Source organism: Clupea harengus, chromosome 17, assembly GCF_900700415.2.
Source record: "Clupea harengus chromosome 17, Ch_v2.0.2, whole genome shotgun sequence".
NCBI classification, from domain to species: Eukaryota; Metazoa; Chordata; class Actinopteri; order Clupeiformes; family Clupeidae; genus Clupea; species Clupea harengus.
The window spans coordinates 1,580,801-1,597,628 of record NC_045168.1 but is presented as its reverse complement, the minus strand read 5'-3'; the positions used below and the strand labels follow the sequence as shown (position 1 = coordinate 1,597,628).

The following is a 16,828-nucleotide window of genomic DNA, read 5'->3' as shown; positions in this document are numbered from 1 at the left end:
TCATCAGCTCTAAAACCTTCAGATTTTTGAAAAAGACGTTTGAATATAAACAGCCGTTTCCCTCAGTCTTCACAACACCTCCATGGTAGAGAGGAGGAAGAGGGGGGAAAAAACATGAATACCTGTAAGGCAAACGTGGTAGTAGGACATGCGGCGCAGACGTAATGTTCACACCACCTCGTCTGTCAGTCACGTGTCGTAACACGCCGATACTGTGTCTGAGCGACTGATTGGAGGCCACTGAGAGACTGGCTGTTAGATCAACAGCGACGTTCCCTTCTCCCTCTCTTTTTGCCTGGGTGAAAGGAGTTGGATTCTGGGATTACTGATGTTTGCTTTGCACCCAGGTGGTGGTAGTCTCCTCACATACCTGTTACAAGAGGGGGCTCTGGACCAGCAAGTTCACTGCAGACATCATTAGTGGAGACAATAACAAGTGATTTTTTTTTCAGCACAGTCCGTGTTTAAAGTGTAATCTTGAACCTGTGCAATGGTAGGTTTGAGTCAAAACATGGCAACTTAGTCAATAGCACAGTTTGTTTTGCTGTTAGATAATTTGTCACGACTCGGGAACTGTTCTTCAAAGTTGTTGTTCTCTCTCAGATGGATGTTAATTTAAAGGTCTTGCAGCACCTATCTGGGCTGACTTGAAACCGATGGTTTGATTGGACATAAATGGCTTTCTGTTGGTTTGGCTACGCAAGTCATATACTTCATCTGAAAAACAAGGTCTCTAAAAAGCCAGGCAGATAAAAAGTGATTTGCAGTGTATATAATTTGATTGTAACACAGTAATTGTTGGTTGGAAGTGATTGCCCAGAGATTGTGGTCTTCTTAATTAGCCTCTCCAATCTGCAGAACTCGAGTCTTGCATCTCAAGCCAGCAGCTGTTTGCAATTGTATTTGGTCTTTATTCCGTTTATGACACAACTTATTTTTTTGACTTATATGTGGACTATATAGTCTTTATAGCATATGTATGGATATGCATCGGCCTTACATGGTCTATAGTTATTGATAATTCTGGTATTATCGGAATGTCCCTTAACTAAGTCATTACAGAGCCACAGTAGGAAAATTGCAACGTTGGAGTTTGAGAGGTTTTTTTTTTTTTTTGGTCCGACATTTCAGTCATAACATTGAATCATTTTCGTTTTTTAGATAAGCATGAGGTTTTACAACACCCCAGAAGTTTGCAATAAACAAGCACAAACGCTGATCAAGACCGACAGGTCCTTTAGCAAAACAGCTGCACTCGTTTATTCTGCGTGCTTTCATTCTGACTGCTTTGGCCCCACTGCCAGCTGACGCTATTGTTAGTTCCAGAACGTTCTGTCATGTGTGACTACTACACTTTTAAAAATATCTTGATCATTAGAGTTTTACTGTATAAGTTAACCTTAAGAACTCTTCCTGTTTATCTCAGCAGATAGGAGAATTTGGTCTGAAACACTATACAGTATTTGGACGTACCTCTACCAGATGCAGTTTTATTATTCTTGACGCCTGCACCGATCTGCACCGATTTTATCCAACCCACCATTACACACACACACACACACACACACACACACACACACACACACACACACACACACACACACACACACACACACACTATTTCTAGTAGTGCGCATGATGTTGACTTGAAACTGTAATTGTTATTTATTTCCTTGAATCCCTCTGTGGTGAAAGGGGATGGAACTGGGATGGAACTGGGATGGAACTTGGTGTTGACGTGTTAACGGTAGACTACTCAGCATGTGACCTGACAGCTCGTAGATGATGCATATAACTATGCATCACAACCCCATTCCCCCCCCCCCCCCCCACACACACATACAGATAGTATGCATTCCTCCATGGCAAGGGCAATTACTCCGCTGGCTTAAACCCGCACAGTACATTCAAGGCTAATAAGCTCAAGTGTTTTCAACAAAGCTCAAAGAAAAATAACCTGCCGACGGTCTTCTCTGGAGCTGGTGTATTTGTCATGGCCCGGGGCCCATCTTTTTACTGCAAACAGTCACGGCTGTCCTGAAGACACGTCTGATTGCAGCAGCGGACTGGACCCGACGTTAGCACCCGCGGCCGGTGGTAGGTCACCATGTGGGAAGTGTTAATGGATGGATAATCCCGCTAATGTGGCAGAAACATGCTCCCCCTCCTAGTTCCAACCAAATAATCCCATCCTACGCCCTGCAACGAAATAATAAAGGAAACCCACCGATTTGGGTACAGTGCTTTGAAACACGATGCTCTGAAAACATACCTCAATGAGAAAAAAATGTTATACGAGAAAAAAAAGAATCACTCACTTTTCATAAAATGATCTAGATCAGTGTAGGTTTTGACACTGGATGCATTTTTTGGCTGCATTTTCCAGCCGCCATCTTGGATTTGCTTTGAATGCAAGCGCCCGTGAAATGCATGCGTGTAAACAGCGCCTCGCTTTTTAAGTGAAATAAATGAGATGGTTCTCCTGTTATGTCATTGTGTATGTGAATGTTATACAACTCTTCCTCGGTGTCACACAGAATGAAGAGGATGTAATGGTTTACAATCAATTGGAGATCCAAACAAATACTCTCCCCTACTCCAAACAGTGATGGAGCTCTTCGAGGTGGTGGTAGGGGCTTAAAAACGGGAGAAAATGGGGTTTTGTGTGTGGTCGGGCCTGGACCACAGGGGAACGACCGGGGTGCTGCCCACTTTGAGTCGAGGCTGTCTTTAATTTCCAGCCCTCGCAGAGGCCAGGATGTGGCCTGAAATGAGACAAAGCGAGAGGCACACTTCCCCCTTCCTGCTGCTCCTCTGTCTTCATGCAATTAGCATAGCACAGCTTAAGAGAGAGAGGGGTTAGGGGGGTAAAAGGAAGATTTGAAAAAGCTAAAAAAGATTTGTGGAAAGAAAAACAGAGAAAATGTTTTTACGGAAATCTTTTTTTTGTGTGTTTGTTTTTTTTTCGTTAACTTTCTGTCAGAGATTGAGGTTTGCTGCTTCCTGACTTTTGAAAAAGGAAACAAGGCATACTGTATGTGTGTGTGTGTGTGTGTGTGTGTGTGTGTGTGTGTGTGTGTGTGTGTGTGTGTGTGTATGTGTGTCCGAACAAAAATAATTATCAAAAGTCAGAGCGCCTCAGCTGTAGCTGCCAGCTGCCCGTGGCTGCGGACAGAAAAGATGCCCGCGGGCGGCATGGCGCTGCGCAGCATGTCGGGTCGGGCTGAGGCGACCTCCCTGTGGCCTGGAGCGGCAGGAAGTGGCGGCTGCGGGGCGAGAGGCCCGTGAAGGGCCTCCATTGACACCGATTGAAACGATAAGGCTCATTTAGCTAAGTGTAATTGGGTGTTTTTGGCCCAAGAGAGGAGGACAGGAGGAGGGATGGAAGGAAAGAGAGAAAGAGAGAGTGTGTAAACACTCACACACACACACACACACACACACACAATGTGTGTAGGCCGGAGAATAACAATCCAACACTTCGGGCAAAATATGCCGCCCCCTACGTTCAAATGTTAAAGAGAACAAAATGCCAATTTAGCACAGATTGACCCCTATTTTTGACTCGTGTAGTTGAGGTGTAATGAATTAATTATAGCTTTGGCTGCTGTGAACTCTTCAATTATCTTGGAGTAATCCAATTTGCGACCGATTTGGTGTTCAATCCATTAAAACAATCTCTTGACATTGCCGATCGCAGATAGTTCTTTACAAGTTGACGCAAAAAACTCCTGTCTCCTGATGTCACGATTCGGCAACGATATGGGTACAAATGTCGTGTCAGTGGCTGAATCACACATATCGCTGGGATAGCTCTTGACTGCTATCTCGAATTGTCCAGCTGTGAATATTTCTCGGTAAGACTGATTAAAGTGTAACCCCACCTTAATTATTATTTTTTTTTAGCTGCAAACTGAATTATATGACAGAACTGTGATGAAACGCATTAATGCACAAATTCCCCTTTTTATAAAAATTTGCATTTTATGGGTTGAAAACGGTTACCTTGAATGGACACCTTCATCAATCAAATGTGATCTGGCACCCTGGGCAATTGCCCAGTTTGCCCAGCGCTTTCACCGGCCCTGAATGTGTGCATAGAGACAAACACATGCATATTCTCTTGCAGACAGAGGTGGATAAGCTCAGATACAGACACACAAACATGCACACAAAATTATTACATAAATACATGTATCCCTTTTTAGTCACACAAAACTTTATCTCATTCTATAAAACACACATATATGCACACACACACACAAGCATAAAGACACAACACACTGATTGAACATTGACACACACACATACACACACTATCTCTCTGTTCCATTTTCTTGAACGCACTCACCCCCTGAAACATCTGTTCTATCCAGTCGTCTCCACTTTCTGCTGACACAAACATTTCCTCTCACTTCCGGTTCCTTTCAACAACATTCTCCCATTCCACCCCCCCCCCCCATCCACCCACCCACACACTCACACACTCACACACACTCCCCCCCCCCACACACACACACTCAGCCTAGCCCCGTATCTCCAGCTGAAGGTTATGCTGTTTGATGGCGATGTCATAACACGTTTGATTGACCTCACATTGAGTGGGAAAGGATACAGATATGGAGACGTTTTTTTTTACTTCTTTCTCCTCTCCGTGGGCCTGAGCAGACTGTACATGTCACAGTGCACCCTGGGAAACGCAGCAGGGGAGTGTCTGTTTATCGGTTGCGGAGCCTGACACTACCGTGAGGTCTCTTCTTAGAAGGTGGGGAGTGTTTCCTGGCTTACCGCACTCCAAATGCCTGGAGTCAGTCAAGGTTGTCATTTGGGAGTGTTTGGGTTTGTCGGTCATCATTCCTGTGACATCAATCATGCTTGTAAGGCAGTCATGCGAGAATAGATGGTTAGGTCTTAATATAGCTGAGATATCTCATTTTCTTCATAATGCTATGTCATTTGACTCGTGTCAATCTGACTACATTGTTGATTTGAATATTCCTGTAATACTGTGTCAATGACCAGATTATTTGTGTGTGTGTGTGTGTGTGTGTGTGTGTGTGTGTGTGCGTGCGTGCGTGCGTATGTGTGTGTGCATGCCTGTGTGTGTGTGTGTGTGGGCGCACATGTGTGTGTGTGTGTTTTAATCGTTAAAGATCATGTCGGATGAAATTTAATCAGAAAACAAACTATGTACCTGTTGAATTGTCCTCAACACTTGTTGGAAAAGTTTGTAACTTTGTCTTTGAACAGTGTCTTTGTCATATTCCTTCCTCTTCCAAGAGTTCTTCTGTAACGTTCCGTAACTAAAATGAGTGATCTTACAACTCATGATGTAATTCTACATCCACGCAGAATATGCACATGTAATCTGATAGATAACATGTGAAGGGTGAGGAATTATTGCACAGCTTCCCAGCTGTCTCAAGAACACAAGTAACCGCTGCACACACCAAGAGATAACAAAACCTCTTACGGTTACAGGCCAGACACGGCAAGACTCTCACAGAAACGCACCCTCTGCAGAATTATGAACCAAACCAATCAGTGTCCCATCATAATATTTAGCCATGGATTTGATTCACGTCTCAGAGATTAGCCCATAATACAGGAACTCATTCATTTATAGAACCTCTACAAACACGACAAGTCTGAAGTTAACACTGCACAGTCCTCTCACCCCACCCCTGACCAATGCACCCTCCTCCACCTCCTCCTCCTCCTCCTCCTTCTGAGCATACATGAAATCTTCAAACAACACGTTGCTTTGCCATAGTTTTTCAATGATGTCATGTTAAGAGTGTGGACAAGTGGGCCTCTTTAATTTAATGCGAGTGCCTGCGTGTGACATACTGTACGTCTCATAAACACGTAGGACGAGAGTGTAGAGCTGCGCGCTGCATGGACTTTTTTTTCGAGCTGCGGGGATTTTCATCCCTCTAATGGATGGCCCAGCTCTTTGGCTTGAATGCCTGAATGCAACAGCATCACTCAGCATTATCTAAATGTGCGATCACTGTGTGTTTTTTGGCCCAAAGGCAGGCAGTATGTGTGTTGGGTGTGGTAAGGGGGGGGGGGTTGGCGGTTTGGCACGGATGCACAAGGAGATCTGTTTGCCGCTGGCGCTGATGTCAAACAGCGTTGGAACACGGGAAGCGCATCTCTCACCTAATGCTTCCACAAGTGGGATTTCTCCTGTGTGTGTGTGTGTGTGTGTGTGTGTGTGTGTGTGTGTGTGTGTGTGTGTGTGTGTGTGTGTGCGTGTGTGTTCTCACTCATCTTACCTCCGACCCCGTCCTCCTAGCACAGCATGAAGCTCTTCTCCCCTCCTTCCACGACTTTTCATAAATTCAATTCAATTTAAAGAAGCTTTATTAGAATGACTCTTATAGATGCTTTATTAGTATGACTCTTGGGACAGTGCTGCCAAAGCCAGTATTCCGTAACACAATATTCTCAGGTATCGACTGGCCAGTCCAGACCAGAGCCAGCCCCGATTGAGTTGCAAAGTTTCTCCCCATCTTCTCATGACCTGATACATCACCTGCCTCTGGCGGTACTCTGGCCTCGATGTGGCCTTGATCTGGCAGATATCAGCTACATCAAGTGCAGATCTCTCTGAGTCAGCTGCAATCAGATCTATCCCCCTCATCTAAAATATCCCCCCCCCCACACACACACACACCCTCCAGCTCTGGCATGAATCTAGCCCAGATGTAGCCCTAAAGGGGCAGCTAAGGAGAGCCTATCCTACAGTCACCCGCTAACTCTGATGGAATGCTTGGGAGGTGTCTTCCCCTTTTAATCTGAAGAGCCAATTTTGTCTGGCGTAAATTTGAATCTGAAGGGCCAATTTTGTCTGGCGTAATTGAGGGCTCTTATCTCTCCGCTGTGATTTATTTTAATTTAGCGTTTTGCCTGCGGGTAGAAATCTCCTGATTGATTTGTGTCCTATTTGCCTTTTTGTCCACTCTCTGTCTGTCTCTCTGTCCTCCTCTTCAGCATGTCTGTTCCGGTACAACTGGCTGTCTCTCGTCTACCTCATATACCTCCTGCTCATCCCACTTTTCGCCGAGCCAACGAAGACAACGATGCAAGGTAAAGCACAGAGATTTACTTGTTATTTTCATATATGTTGTTCACAAATATGGACAATGATGTCCAAAATCTTCTTTTGGGTGGGGCGTGGAAGTGACTAACACATATTCTGAACAACTGAGTCAAAGATGTTTGTGACCTTCTGTGAGTCACCGCGGCTGTTTTCTGGTGTGGCCTAATGATAGTTCCTGTCAAACCTCCCAAAGTCAGTGATGCACTTTTTTATCTTCACCCAAGAAGCGAGGCGAAAAATGCTTGTGACTCTCATGCACATTTTATTTTCACCATTTCACCATCATTTATTTTGAAGTCTAGGTCTTTAACATTGCCCCCACTTAAACGGTTGTGTTTCCAGTAAACTACCTCAGAGTTTGGGCCGCTAAACTGAAGCCGTCACGACCCAGACAATAGCTAATGTGATTTACTGCATGCAGAAAGAACCCCCTCAGAGGGTCAAAACACACCGTCAAGACATTACCATCTTTGGACAATTTAACTACAGACGTGCCAAAAAAGAATAATCTGCAACATAAAAACGCACATTACACTTCAGTTGTTGCGTGCTGAGTGTATATATATGGCCATGAGTTAAGGTTTGTAAAACATAACAAACAGCTCTGCAGACCAGCATCAGTCTGCCTCTCTGTGTGAAAAAATGGTGGTGTGTGTGTTAGCCAGGCAGTGATATCACCACTTGATCTATGATCTAGAATGAAGCAGGTAGAATGGGAGTAAGATGAAGCTAGCCAGTCTACCCGAGGGGTCACCAGATCACCATTCTAAGCCCTTGAACTTCTGGCCAATGTTGCATGCACAACAATTTGTTAAATGAATTACCCATACATTTCTGTAAGGAATTTTAAACAGTTCGACAACGCCTGTGTTTAAAAAGCAGATCCCTCTACGTTTTGAAAGGGTTTGCAATCCCTCCTCTCCTTTATCCAGGCGACTATTTCATGGCAGCATGGTTTGCTAGCTATCTTGAGAATAACACTCCCTCTTTCACTTCTTACATCTGGTCTTCTTTACTCTCCCTCATCCACCTGACACAACAAACTGTGTTTTTGCTCATGTGTGTTTGCCTTCCCAACATGAGAGCCCATAAAGAAAGGCCAGATGAAGTCAGGGCACTATTCTCATGGTCCTTCAGCACGTCCAGACGGTTGTTCAGGGGGGTCGAAACAGACTTTTACGTTGAAATGTACATTTTTGTAGTAAAATAGTTATGCATAAAAGCAGTTTGGGTATTTACAAATGGTCGGCGACGCCAGAGGAGGCCATTTCCTCTGTTTTAAAACCACAGGGTTTTGTGATAAAAAGAAAACACATCCGACACTGTCACTACTTCCCATAAATAAAATAATGGGTAGTTTCCCCTGTTTGATCTTCAAGGGTCATTCACAGTGACTGGCATTTGGTGCACTGCTGCATGACCTTTACTGGTATCCTCCACAGGAACCTCTGACAGAGTCCCATCTGTCCCATTTACTTCCTGAGGCCAGTTCCAAGACGACCCATTTACTTCCTGAGGCCAGTTCCAAGCTGACCCATTCGGTTCCTGAGGCCAGTTACAAGCTGACCCATTCGGTTCCTGAAGCCAGTTCCAAGCTGACCCATTCGGTTCCTGAGGCCAGTTACAAGCTGACCCATTCGGTTCCTGAGGCCAGTTCCAAGCTGACCCATTTACTTCCTGAGGCCAGTTCCAAGCTGACCCATTCGGTTCCTGAGGCCAGTTCCAAGCTGACCCATTCGGTTCCTGAAGCCAGTTCCAAGCTGACCCATTCGGTTCCTGAAGCCAGTTACAAGCTGACCCATTCGGTTCCTGAGGCCAGTTCCAAGCTGACCCATTCGGTTCCTGAAGCCAGTTCCAAGCTGACCCATTCGGTTCCTGAGGCCAGTTACAAGCTGACCCATTCGGTTCCTGAGGCCAGTTACAAGCTGACCCATTCGGTTCCTGAGGCCAGTTCCAAGCTGACCCATTCGGTTCCTGAGGCCAGTTACAAGCTGACCCATTCGGTTCCTGAGGCCAGTTACAAGCTGACCCATTTACTTCCTGAGGCCAGTTCCAAGCTGACCCATTCGGTTCCTGAGGCCAGTTACAAGCTGACCCATTCGGTTCCTGAGGCCAGTTACAAGCTGACCCATTTACTTCCTGAGGCCAGTTCCAAGCTGACCCATTCGGTTCCTGAGGCCAGTTACAAGCTGACCCATTCGGTTCCTGAGGCCAGTGTGGTTGTAGTCCTCCATGTCCTTGCTGACGGTTGATACAGTGATGAGGTCACATAGCTGGAGCTGTGCCGAATCTCAGTCATTGTTTATTTAGCCGGTGGAGTGACATCTCTTTGAGTGGGACACACTCAGTGTGTCAGGAGTGACAGGCCTCGACTCTCGGGCGTGTATTCCTCTTCTCGCCTTTTTAAAAATCAGTCTTTGACATACTTTTTCATGGCGTGTGAGAACTTGCTGCACGTGTGTTTACCTGCCTTGTCTGTCGACAGGTGAGGATTCTCTAGCCCTAGGGGAACAATAAGGAGCTATCCCAGAGACAAGGCAACAGTACGTCTCTGGCACAGGTCTGGTGTGGATTAGCCGGCTCCCCCCCCCCGACTCAGGGCCATATCCGACCCACTGTCGTTCCAGAGATCACTGTCATCTCGGGCGACACAGTTATCTTCAGCAATCTAGGAGCGGAGAAGTGCTGTCGATGTCAGCTGCGTGACACATGAACACGAGCACGACTCTTCACATGTCGTCGTGTTGATGTTATGAACTTCTGCTTTGTAACACACACTGAGTCAAAAGGAAGGCACCTTCTGAGATTTTTTTTGTTTCACGTGTGTGATCTCAACCATGTTCTCCTTCAGCTGAACGAGTAAAACACACTGCTGGAGACTCCAGAGTTCTTCGAATAAAATATATTTTAAAAATGTAGAAAAAATCGCGGTCTGTTAAATCTCTACAAGTAAATGCAAATATCAGATGTGGCCTCACAATATAACGGGGACTAAAACAGTGCACTCGAACAAGAGAGAGAGAATAGGACCCCCTCAACATGAATTCCCAGTGACATGTGTATGAACCCAGCGGAGGGAGCCCAGTGGGCTCGGGGTTTATGGGTCAGGAGTGCACCTTGCAGGCTGAGAGCAGCTGACAGCAGCTGGAATGGACAGACTGAGGCGTCCCCCCGCCAACCCCGCTCTCTATCTCTCTATCTCTCTCTCTCGCTCTCTCTCTCTCTCTCTCTCTCTCTCTCTCTCTCTCCGGCAGCAGCTGTTCGCCTCTCTCCTCCTCTTCCTCCCACCAGACTTTTGTCATTTTGTGTCTTCCAAGAGGGAATTAACGAGAGCATTATTCAATAAAAACCCAGAGGACCCCCCCACCCCCAGGCCAGATAGATACAATAACAGGAACAATGTAGGTGGGATGGCAGGGCCAGTGGCTGGGGTCTACTGTACTCTGTGTTACGGGTAGTCTCTCCTGACTGTCATTTTTATCGCGCCGATAACAATTAGCTATTGTTTCGGTTCTGCAAAAACAGCACTGGACATGCAATGTGTTTTTCGACGTCTGCAAAGCTGGGAGAGAAAGAGCCTGACAGTGTCTTCCAGCAGTGGGTGTATCGCACACTTTACATTTTGAAGGAGTGAATCTCAAACTTGTGAAGAATTTACCAGAAATCTATTTGCTTGTTTAAGAGCTGTGCAATATGAAGAATGCGTTTAAAGAATTTATGTTCCTCACATTCGTGCTGTTCTCTGACACTCCGGCATTTGGTAGGTAGACAGTCATCAGGTCGTATTTTACAGTCCGTAAGCACAGTAGGTGAAATTAGTCCAAGAGACTCTCAAGCATCTGCTAGATCACTTCGGCCTGAGTGGGGTGGTGTGTGTGTATGTGTGTGTGTGTGTGTGTGTGTGTGTGTGTGTGTGTGTGTGTGTGTGTGTGTGTGTGTGTGTGTGTGCGTGTGTGGAGAAGTAGATTTATGCCAAGCAGGAGAACTTGAGGGCCCCTGGCCACCTCTCACACACTCACACTCCTCACTCCTGAGTGGGTTCCATGTTTGTTTTGCCAAGCCCCTCTCTTTGAGAAGCCGAATATGATGATTCACACACACACACACACACACACACACACGCACACACACACTCCATTGGCCGGCTGTGCCCTGGCTGGTGTTTACGTCACTAGAGCCAGATGTTGCCCATTAATTATGGAGCTGGCAAAAAATGCTTTTCGTCGTCACCTAGGCCTGTGCCAGATACCTCTTCCGCTCCAGCCTTCTCCTGACGAGCCATGTCATTATGTCTTGAGAATGCTCAAGACAGCTATTTCATTTGTCATGCCGGCGGTAGGTTACGTAATGTCAAAAGAAGAACCTGGGAACAAACGCAAATCTCAGCAGCAAGCGCTGACATTAAAGTATGTTCTCTTTTAACAAGACTGTTGCACAACATGGGACTAAAACAGAGATGCTATTAAGACCGTAATGGAACTATAGAAAACACTGGCAGCCTGATCTAGCCGCTGGCACAGCACAGACATTGGAAGAGCATTTGCTTTATAACTGCCTAATACTTCCACCCCGCCCCCAAAGAAAAAAACAGAGTGTCTTGGAGGGTTGGTCGAGGCCATGACCAACACGCGCATTTGAAGAGCACTGAAAACATAAATTGATAACCTTAACCTCAGCTTTGTAACTGCTTAATACTTCCATATCTCCTCCTCAAAATCTCTTTCTGAAAGCCAGGTATCTCAGAGAGTGTGTATGTGTGTGTGTGTCTGTCTGTGTGTGTGTGTGTGTGTGTGTGCGTGCGTGCGTGCGTGCGTTGGTGCGTGCGTGTGTTGGTGCGCACGCCTGTCGAGGCTCTGGAGGTTAAGCAGTGGTTACGGTGGGATGAAGCAGGGCTTATCAACAACCCACGAATGAAAACAAACGCAGCACACACGGCTGTGCCGCGAGGGGACACAGGAGACACGAGGGCTTCCTGAGGAAATGGATCTGAATGGGGAGGTCGTCAGAGAGGGACCCTGGCCCTCTGCCTCCCCCCGGAGCCAAGCCCCATGGCTCTTCCTCAGGAAGGAGTGTGTGCTCCGGCCATGAGTCACTGTGTATGTGTGGGAGTGTGTATGTGTGTGTGTGTGTGGGAGTGTATGTGTGTGTGGGTAAAGTGAAGATGGGAGGGAGTGTGTGTCTGTGTGTGTATGTAGGAGTTGCATACCGTATGTCAAATTGTCTTTGAGAGTGTGTATGTGCGTTAACATCCCAGACCTGGTCAATCTTTAACATCCACTGTGACATTATCAGGCCACGCCAGCTTTTAAACTTAAAGGCTGTACTGATAAGACAGAGCTAAATCCCTCGGGAATCTCAAGTAGCATAGCACAGATACTCCAAGGTTACTACTACTAGGAATCTCATGTAGCAGAGCACAGATACTCCAAGGTCACTACAACTAGGAATTTCACTTAGCATAGCACAGATACTCCAAGGTTACTACTACTAGGAATTTCACTTAGCATAGCACAGATACTCCAAGGTTACTACTACTAGGAATTTCACTTAGCATAGCACAGATACTCCAAGGTTACTACTACTAGGAATTTCACTTAGCATAGCACAGATACTCCAAGGTTACTACTACTAGGAATTTCACTTAGCATAGCACAGATACTCCAAGGTTACTACTACTAGGAATTTCACTTAGCATAGCACAGATACTCCAAGGTTACTACAACTAGGGCGCGTCGCTCAGTTTCACCCTTAATGTAAGAAAACATGAGTGAAAGGGTGTGGGCCTGATTTATCACTCCATGCTGTCAACTTTAAAAGTGGGCCTGCATTTAGCGTTGGACTGGTGACAAAGCAGGCTGTTACATGAAATCAACTCCACGCTGGATCCACCGTGTTGGTAAGCCACCTGTCATCATATGATGAATATCTTTGGTTGCTTTTTTTGGGCTGCATATTTGCCTAAACAAGACCTCAGGAACAGCTTATTTGCATTCTGTTGGCGAACCCAACCTCTAACCAGACGCCCTGGCTAATGTTGGTTCAAGTGCAGTATGGGCTACCTGCCCACCTCTGCTCACCTTTCCATGTGTGGGCAGCACACTGGCGCACAATGGCAGCTGTCACACCGTTCAGGTGGCTGCTGCGCACTGCTGGAGGGAGTCCCCATCAGAATACTGTAGGCCAATCACTTCAGGGGACAGGTGCCTTGAAAGCACTGTGTCGGTGGAGTAATTCACCAGCTGCCAGGCACCGATCAGTGTTCATATCAACAGTTTTTGTAGGTTTTTTTGAAAATTGTTTGTTCTTTCTAGGAAGTTCTCACGTTGACCTTTATTCATGCTGAGGCAACTTCTGAACAAAGTTTATAAAAACGAGATTTCATTTTGTTTGGATTCTTTCTTCGGAACCCAGGTCTTTAATTAGAAATGGTTCTCCTCGGACGCACAGATAAAGGGGAGAAGAGACGCAGTTGGAATGAGAATGTGGAATGTGGAATGTGAATGTGGGATTGTGTGAGTGAGTGAGTGAGGAGTGCTGCCTCGCTGTCTACTACAGGGAATAATCAAGTCTTTTTGGGGGATTCCAGGGGTGATGCTGGCTGCCGGGACGCTCTTTGTCTATTGATGATGGTGCCTGGCAGCTGCTGAGGTCAAGACACACACAGCCTCACCAAACAGCCCCTGAATGAGTCACCCATCTACAAACACACACATACACGTGCAGGCACTGGCACACACACTGACACATACAGTCACACAGAGAGAGAGAGAGAGAGAGAGAGAGATCCTTGCACATAGACACTTTCACGCAGATATTCATACATGCACACTTCAGATGTCAGGCATACAAACACACACACACACACACACACACACACACACAATCACACACACACACACACACACACACACACACACACACACACACACAAACACAGACATACATACATACATACATGCATACATGTTTTTATGCACACAAACCCTTCCATTCACAGACATACAAACACACACAAACACACAAACACACACACACACAAAGATGGTTCCTCTCACAGACATGTAAACATTCATCGAGACACTACAACTCTCAGGCATACAAAAGCGTTCACATTCATGCACATAGACACACAAACATGCTCTTGTTTACACCAAGCCAGACATACACTCTTTCATTTACAGATACACTCAGGTAGACAGACAAACACACACACACACACACACACACACACACAGACAGAAAGGGGTGTTTTTGGGCATAGCTGGCTTATGAGTCATGTTATAAAATGTTAATTAGAGGTTAGTTGAATGCTAGTTTCTTTGACAGCCTAGATTTGTCAGGTATTAAGATGGCATTCAGCTGTGGCCATATCTGTATCATTCCCACTCCCATGCCTGTGAAACTAGGTTCTGTGGGAGAAGAGAGAGCCAAGCAAATGACTAAGTGCAGATGAAAAAAAAAATCTCCAACACTTCACTGCACTCCGCCTAAGAGAAACACGTTAATTTGGAGTTTTCTCGTTTGTCTTTTTTTTTTATGTCAGGGCATGTTGAAGGGGTTTCAGGTTTTACGAAACTCAGCCACTGGTACAAAATCGACATCATAAATTGCAATAATTGTAAAATTGATAAGTTCCTTGCAAGCGCCTGCAGGAATGACCCTGTCCAGTTGACAGAGTAGTAATTCTGCCTTGTTTTGAGAAGGAAATGTTAATGCACTGGTTGAGTCCAATTAATGCCTGTTTGCTACCTCATGCTACCTCTCAAGTTCAGGAAATGGAGACGGTAGTCTAGACAGAATCCATTTCACATGCAGTATTCCCCGCATTTTTTAATTACACTGCAGTTTGACCTTTGTCAAATACTTGGCCCACGCCATGCTTGGTTGGCTGCCACCTTATCATTTTTTCCCCAACTTGGCAGTTTAATGTTCTTTAATATTGTATAAGAACTTTACTATATCAAGTAATCTTATGCTGTGAATTCCCCCGCATATTACATTAAACTTCATATCTCTACTCAGTAACTCAGAAGTAAGGGTTATATTGCTGATGGATGTAAATATTTAGCTGGAGTTTTGAATTATGTCCAGCTGTGTCTCCCTCACTACTACTAAATAATTGTTTGTGCCTCACAACTGACCTGTTTCAGGCAGCTTAAGGCAACTCAAACCTGGAGTTTGACTTAAACATTGTGAGCCGACGTTCCTTCATCTGCACATCACGCTTTCTTCACACATTCTCTGAAACAGTGAAATGGTGAAACGCTGTCTTGACTTACTGACTAGGTCAAGCTTTTAAATTAAGATTTCTTAAACATATGATAATAATGAAACAAGAAAGCCAAAGATCCGTAACTGTAGGAAACCCCTTCTCCCCAAGCTCGTTGGTAATTCAACAGCAAATTATGTCATGTAGACTATAGCTGGATAGACTATAGCTGGATCTTCACTCAAGATGCTATTTGTCATAGAATGAATTGACTCAAATCAATTACCTGAGAGGTAGCTCTTTGGAGTGAGTGCATTATCTTCCTGCTAATCTGTTTAGCACTCTCTACCTTTACTGCCAGTATTGAACTCCCAATTGGATTTGGGCTCCATATCAGTATGTGCTGGAGCTTATGGAAGCAATGATGAGATTAGACTTGGAGATGATTGACACCGGTGCATTACCACTGCTGTTTAGTTGGCTTGGCAGTACACACAGACAGGAAAACATGCTTCGTGCCTCGCTCTTCAGCACACATTTCACGTCGTGCCATCAAACGGGAGCCAAGTTGCAACCTGATAGTCACTTGCCCACACAAGCCAAGGGTCCGGTCTGGGGATGCTTTCAATGAGCAAACCAGCTCCCTCCCCCTCCCTTTGGCAAGCGGCTTTTTCGCCAGGGGACAGTCTTTAAATGCGATTAAGACGATGAAATTTCACAATTTGGATAACAGCGCTGGGGTCTCTGGCACACGTGGTAGCTCCAGAAACTGAGCTCCAGGGGCTAGCCTGAGTACTGTGTCTCACTAACCTCCTCGTCCCGCTAACACGGTTCTCCGTCATCAGAACAGAAGAGGGCAAAGCGCACGCACAACGCATGGCAACCTCTATCCTGTCACCGCAGCGCTAAGGTAACAGATGCAAGACCAGGCGTGCCGGGGACAGACACAAGACCAAACAGACCAAAGGGTTCGCCCCTTAAAAAAAAAAGAGAAAAAAATCACAAACTGATGTGAAACATGCCTACACGTCGTTTTTTTGTCTGCGGCGGGATCTCAAACACATCTGGTTTGCATTTGCGCTTCCTGTACCAGTCTCGGCTTTCTGCCACAGATGGCCTTATTCTCAGTGGTGTTTTTTAAAAAGTTCCTGGTCCTTCTAATGGCTTCAGTTCAGTGCATGGCACAGTCTCTCACTCCAGCCCTGCATGCCCAAGTTAATCACACATTCCAAGTCAATAAATGATTGAATATGACTTCATTTCAAGTACGCCAGAATGAAATCAGAAATGAATTAAACAAATAAAATTAAGCAGGACCAGGTTTTCATTTACCAGCTCATGCTTGACTTAATTCTCTGCAGGCCGCTATAGGCAGAACTCTCTCTAACAGAGATGGCTTCTGTCAAAGAACTATAAATTTGTGCTCCATACTCAGACTAGTTAAACACTTTCGTAACAGCAACCCATTGTTATCAACACACAGGAACTTGGCAGTGTTTTTTACGCCTAAG

The 16,828-nt window shown here is 45.5% G+C and overlaps 1 protein-coding gene across 1 annotated transcript in view; it reads left to right on the top strand.

Annotated features, from left to right (window-relative positions):
* The window catches only part of LOC105890141 (piezo-type mechanosensitive ion channel component 2), a 114,244-nt gene that overhangs the window by 14,195 nt on the left and 83,221 nt on the right, over positions 1–16,828 (top strand). The window contains exon 2 of the mRNA XM_031584384.2: positions 7,000–7,095. Within this exon, the coding sequence (XP_031440244.1) occupies positions 7,000–7,095 (96 nt within the window). The remainder of the gene's footprint in view (positions 1–6,999; positions 7,096–16,828) is intronic.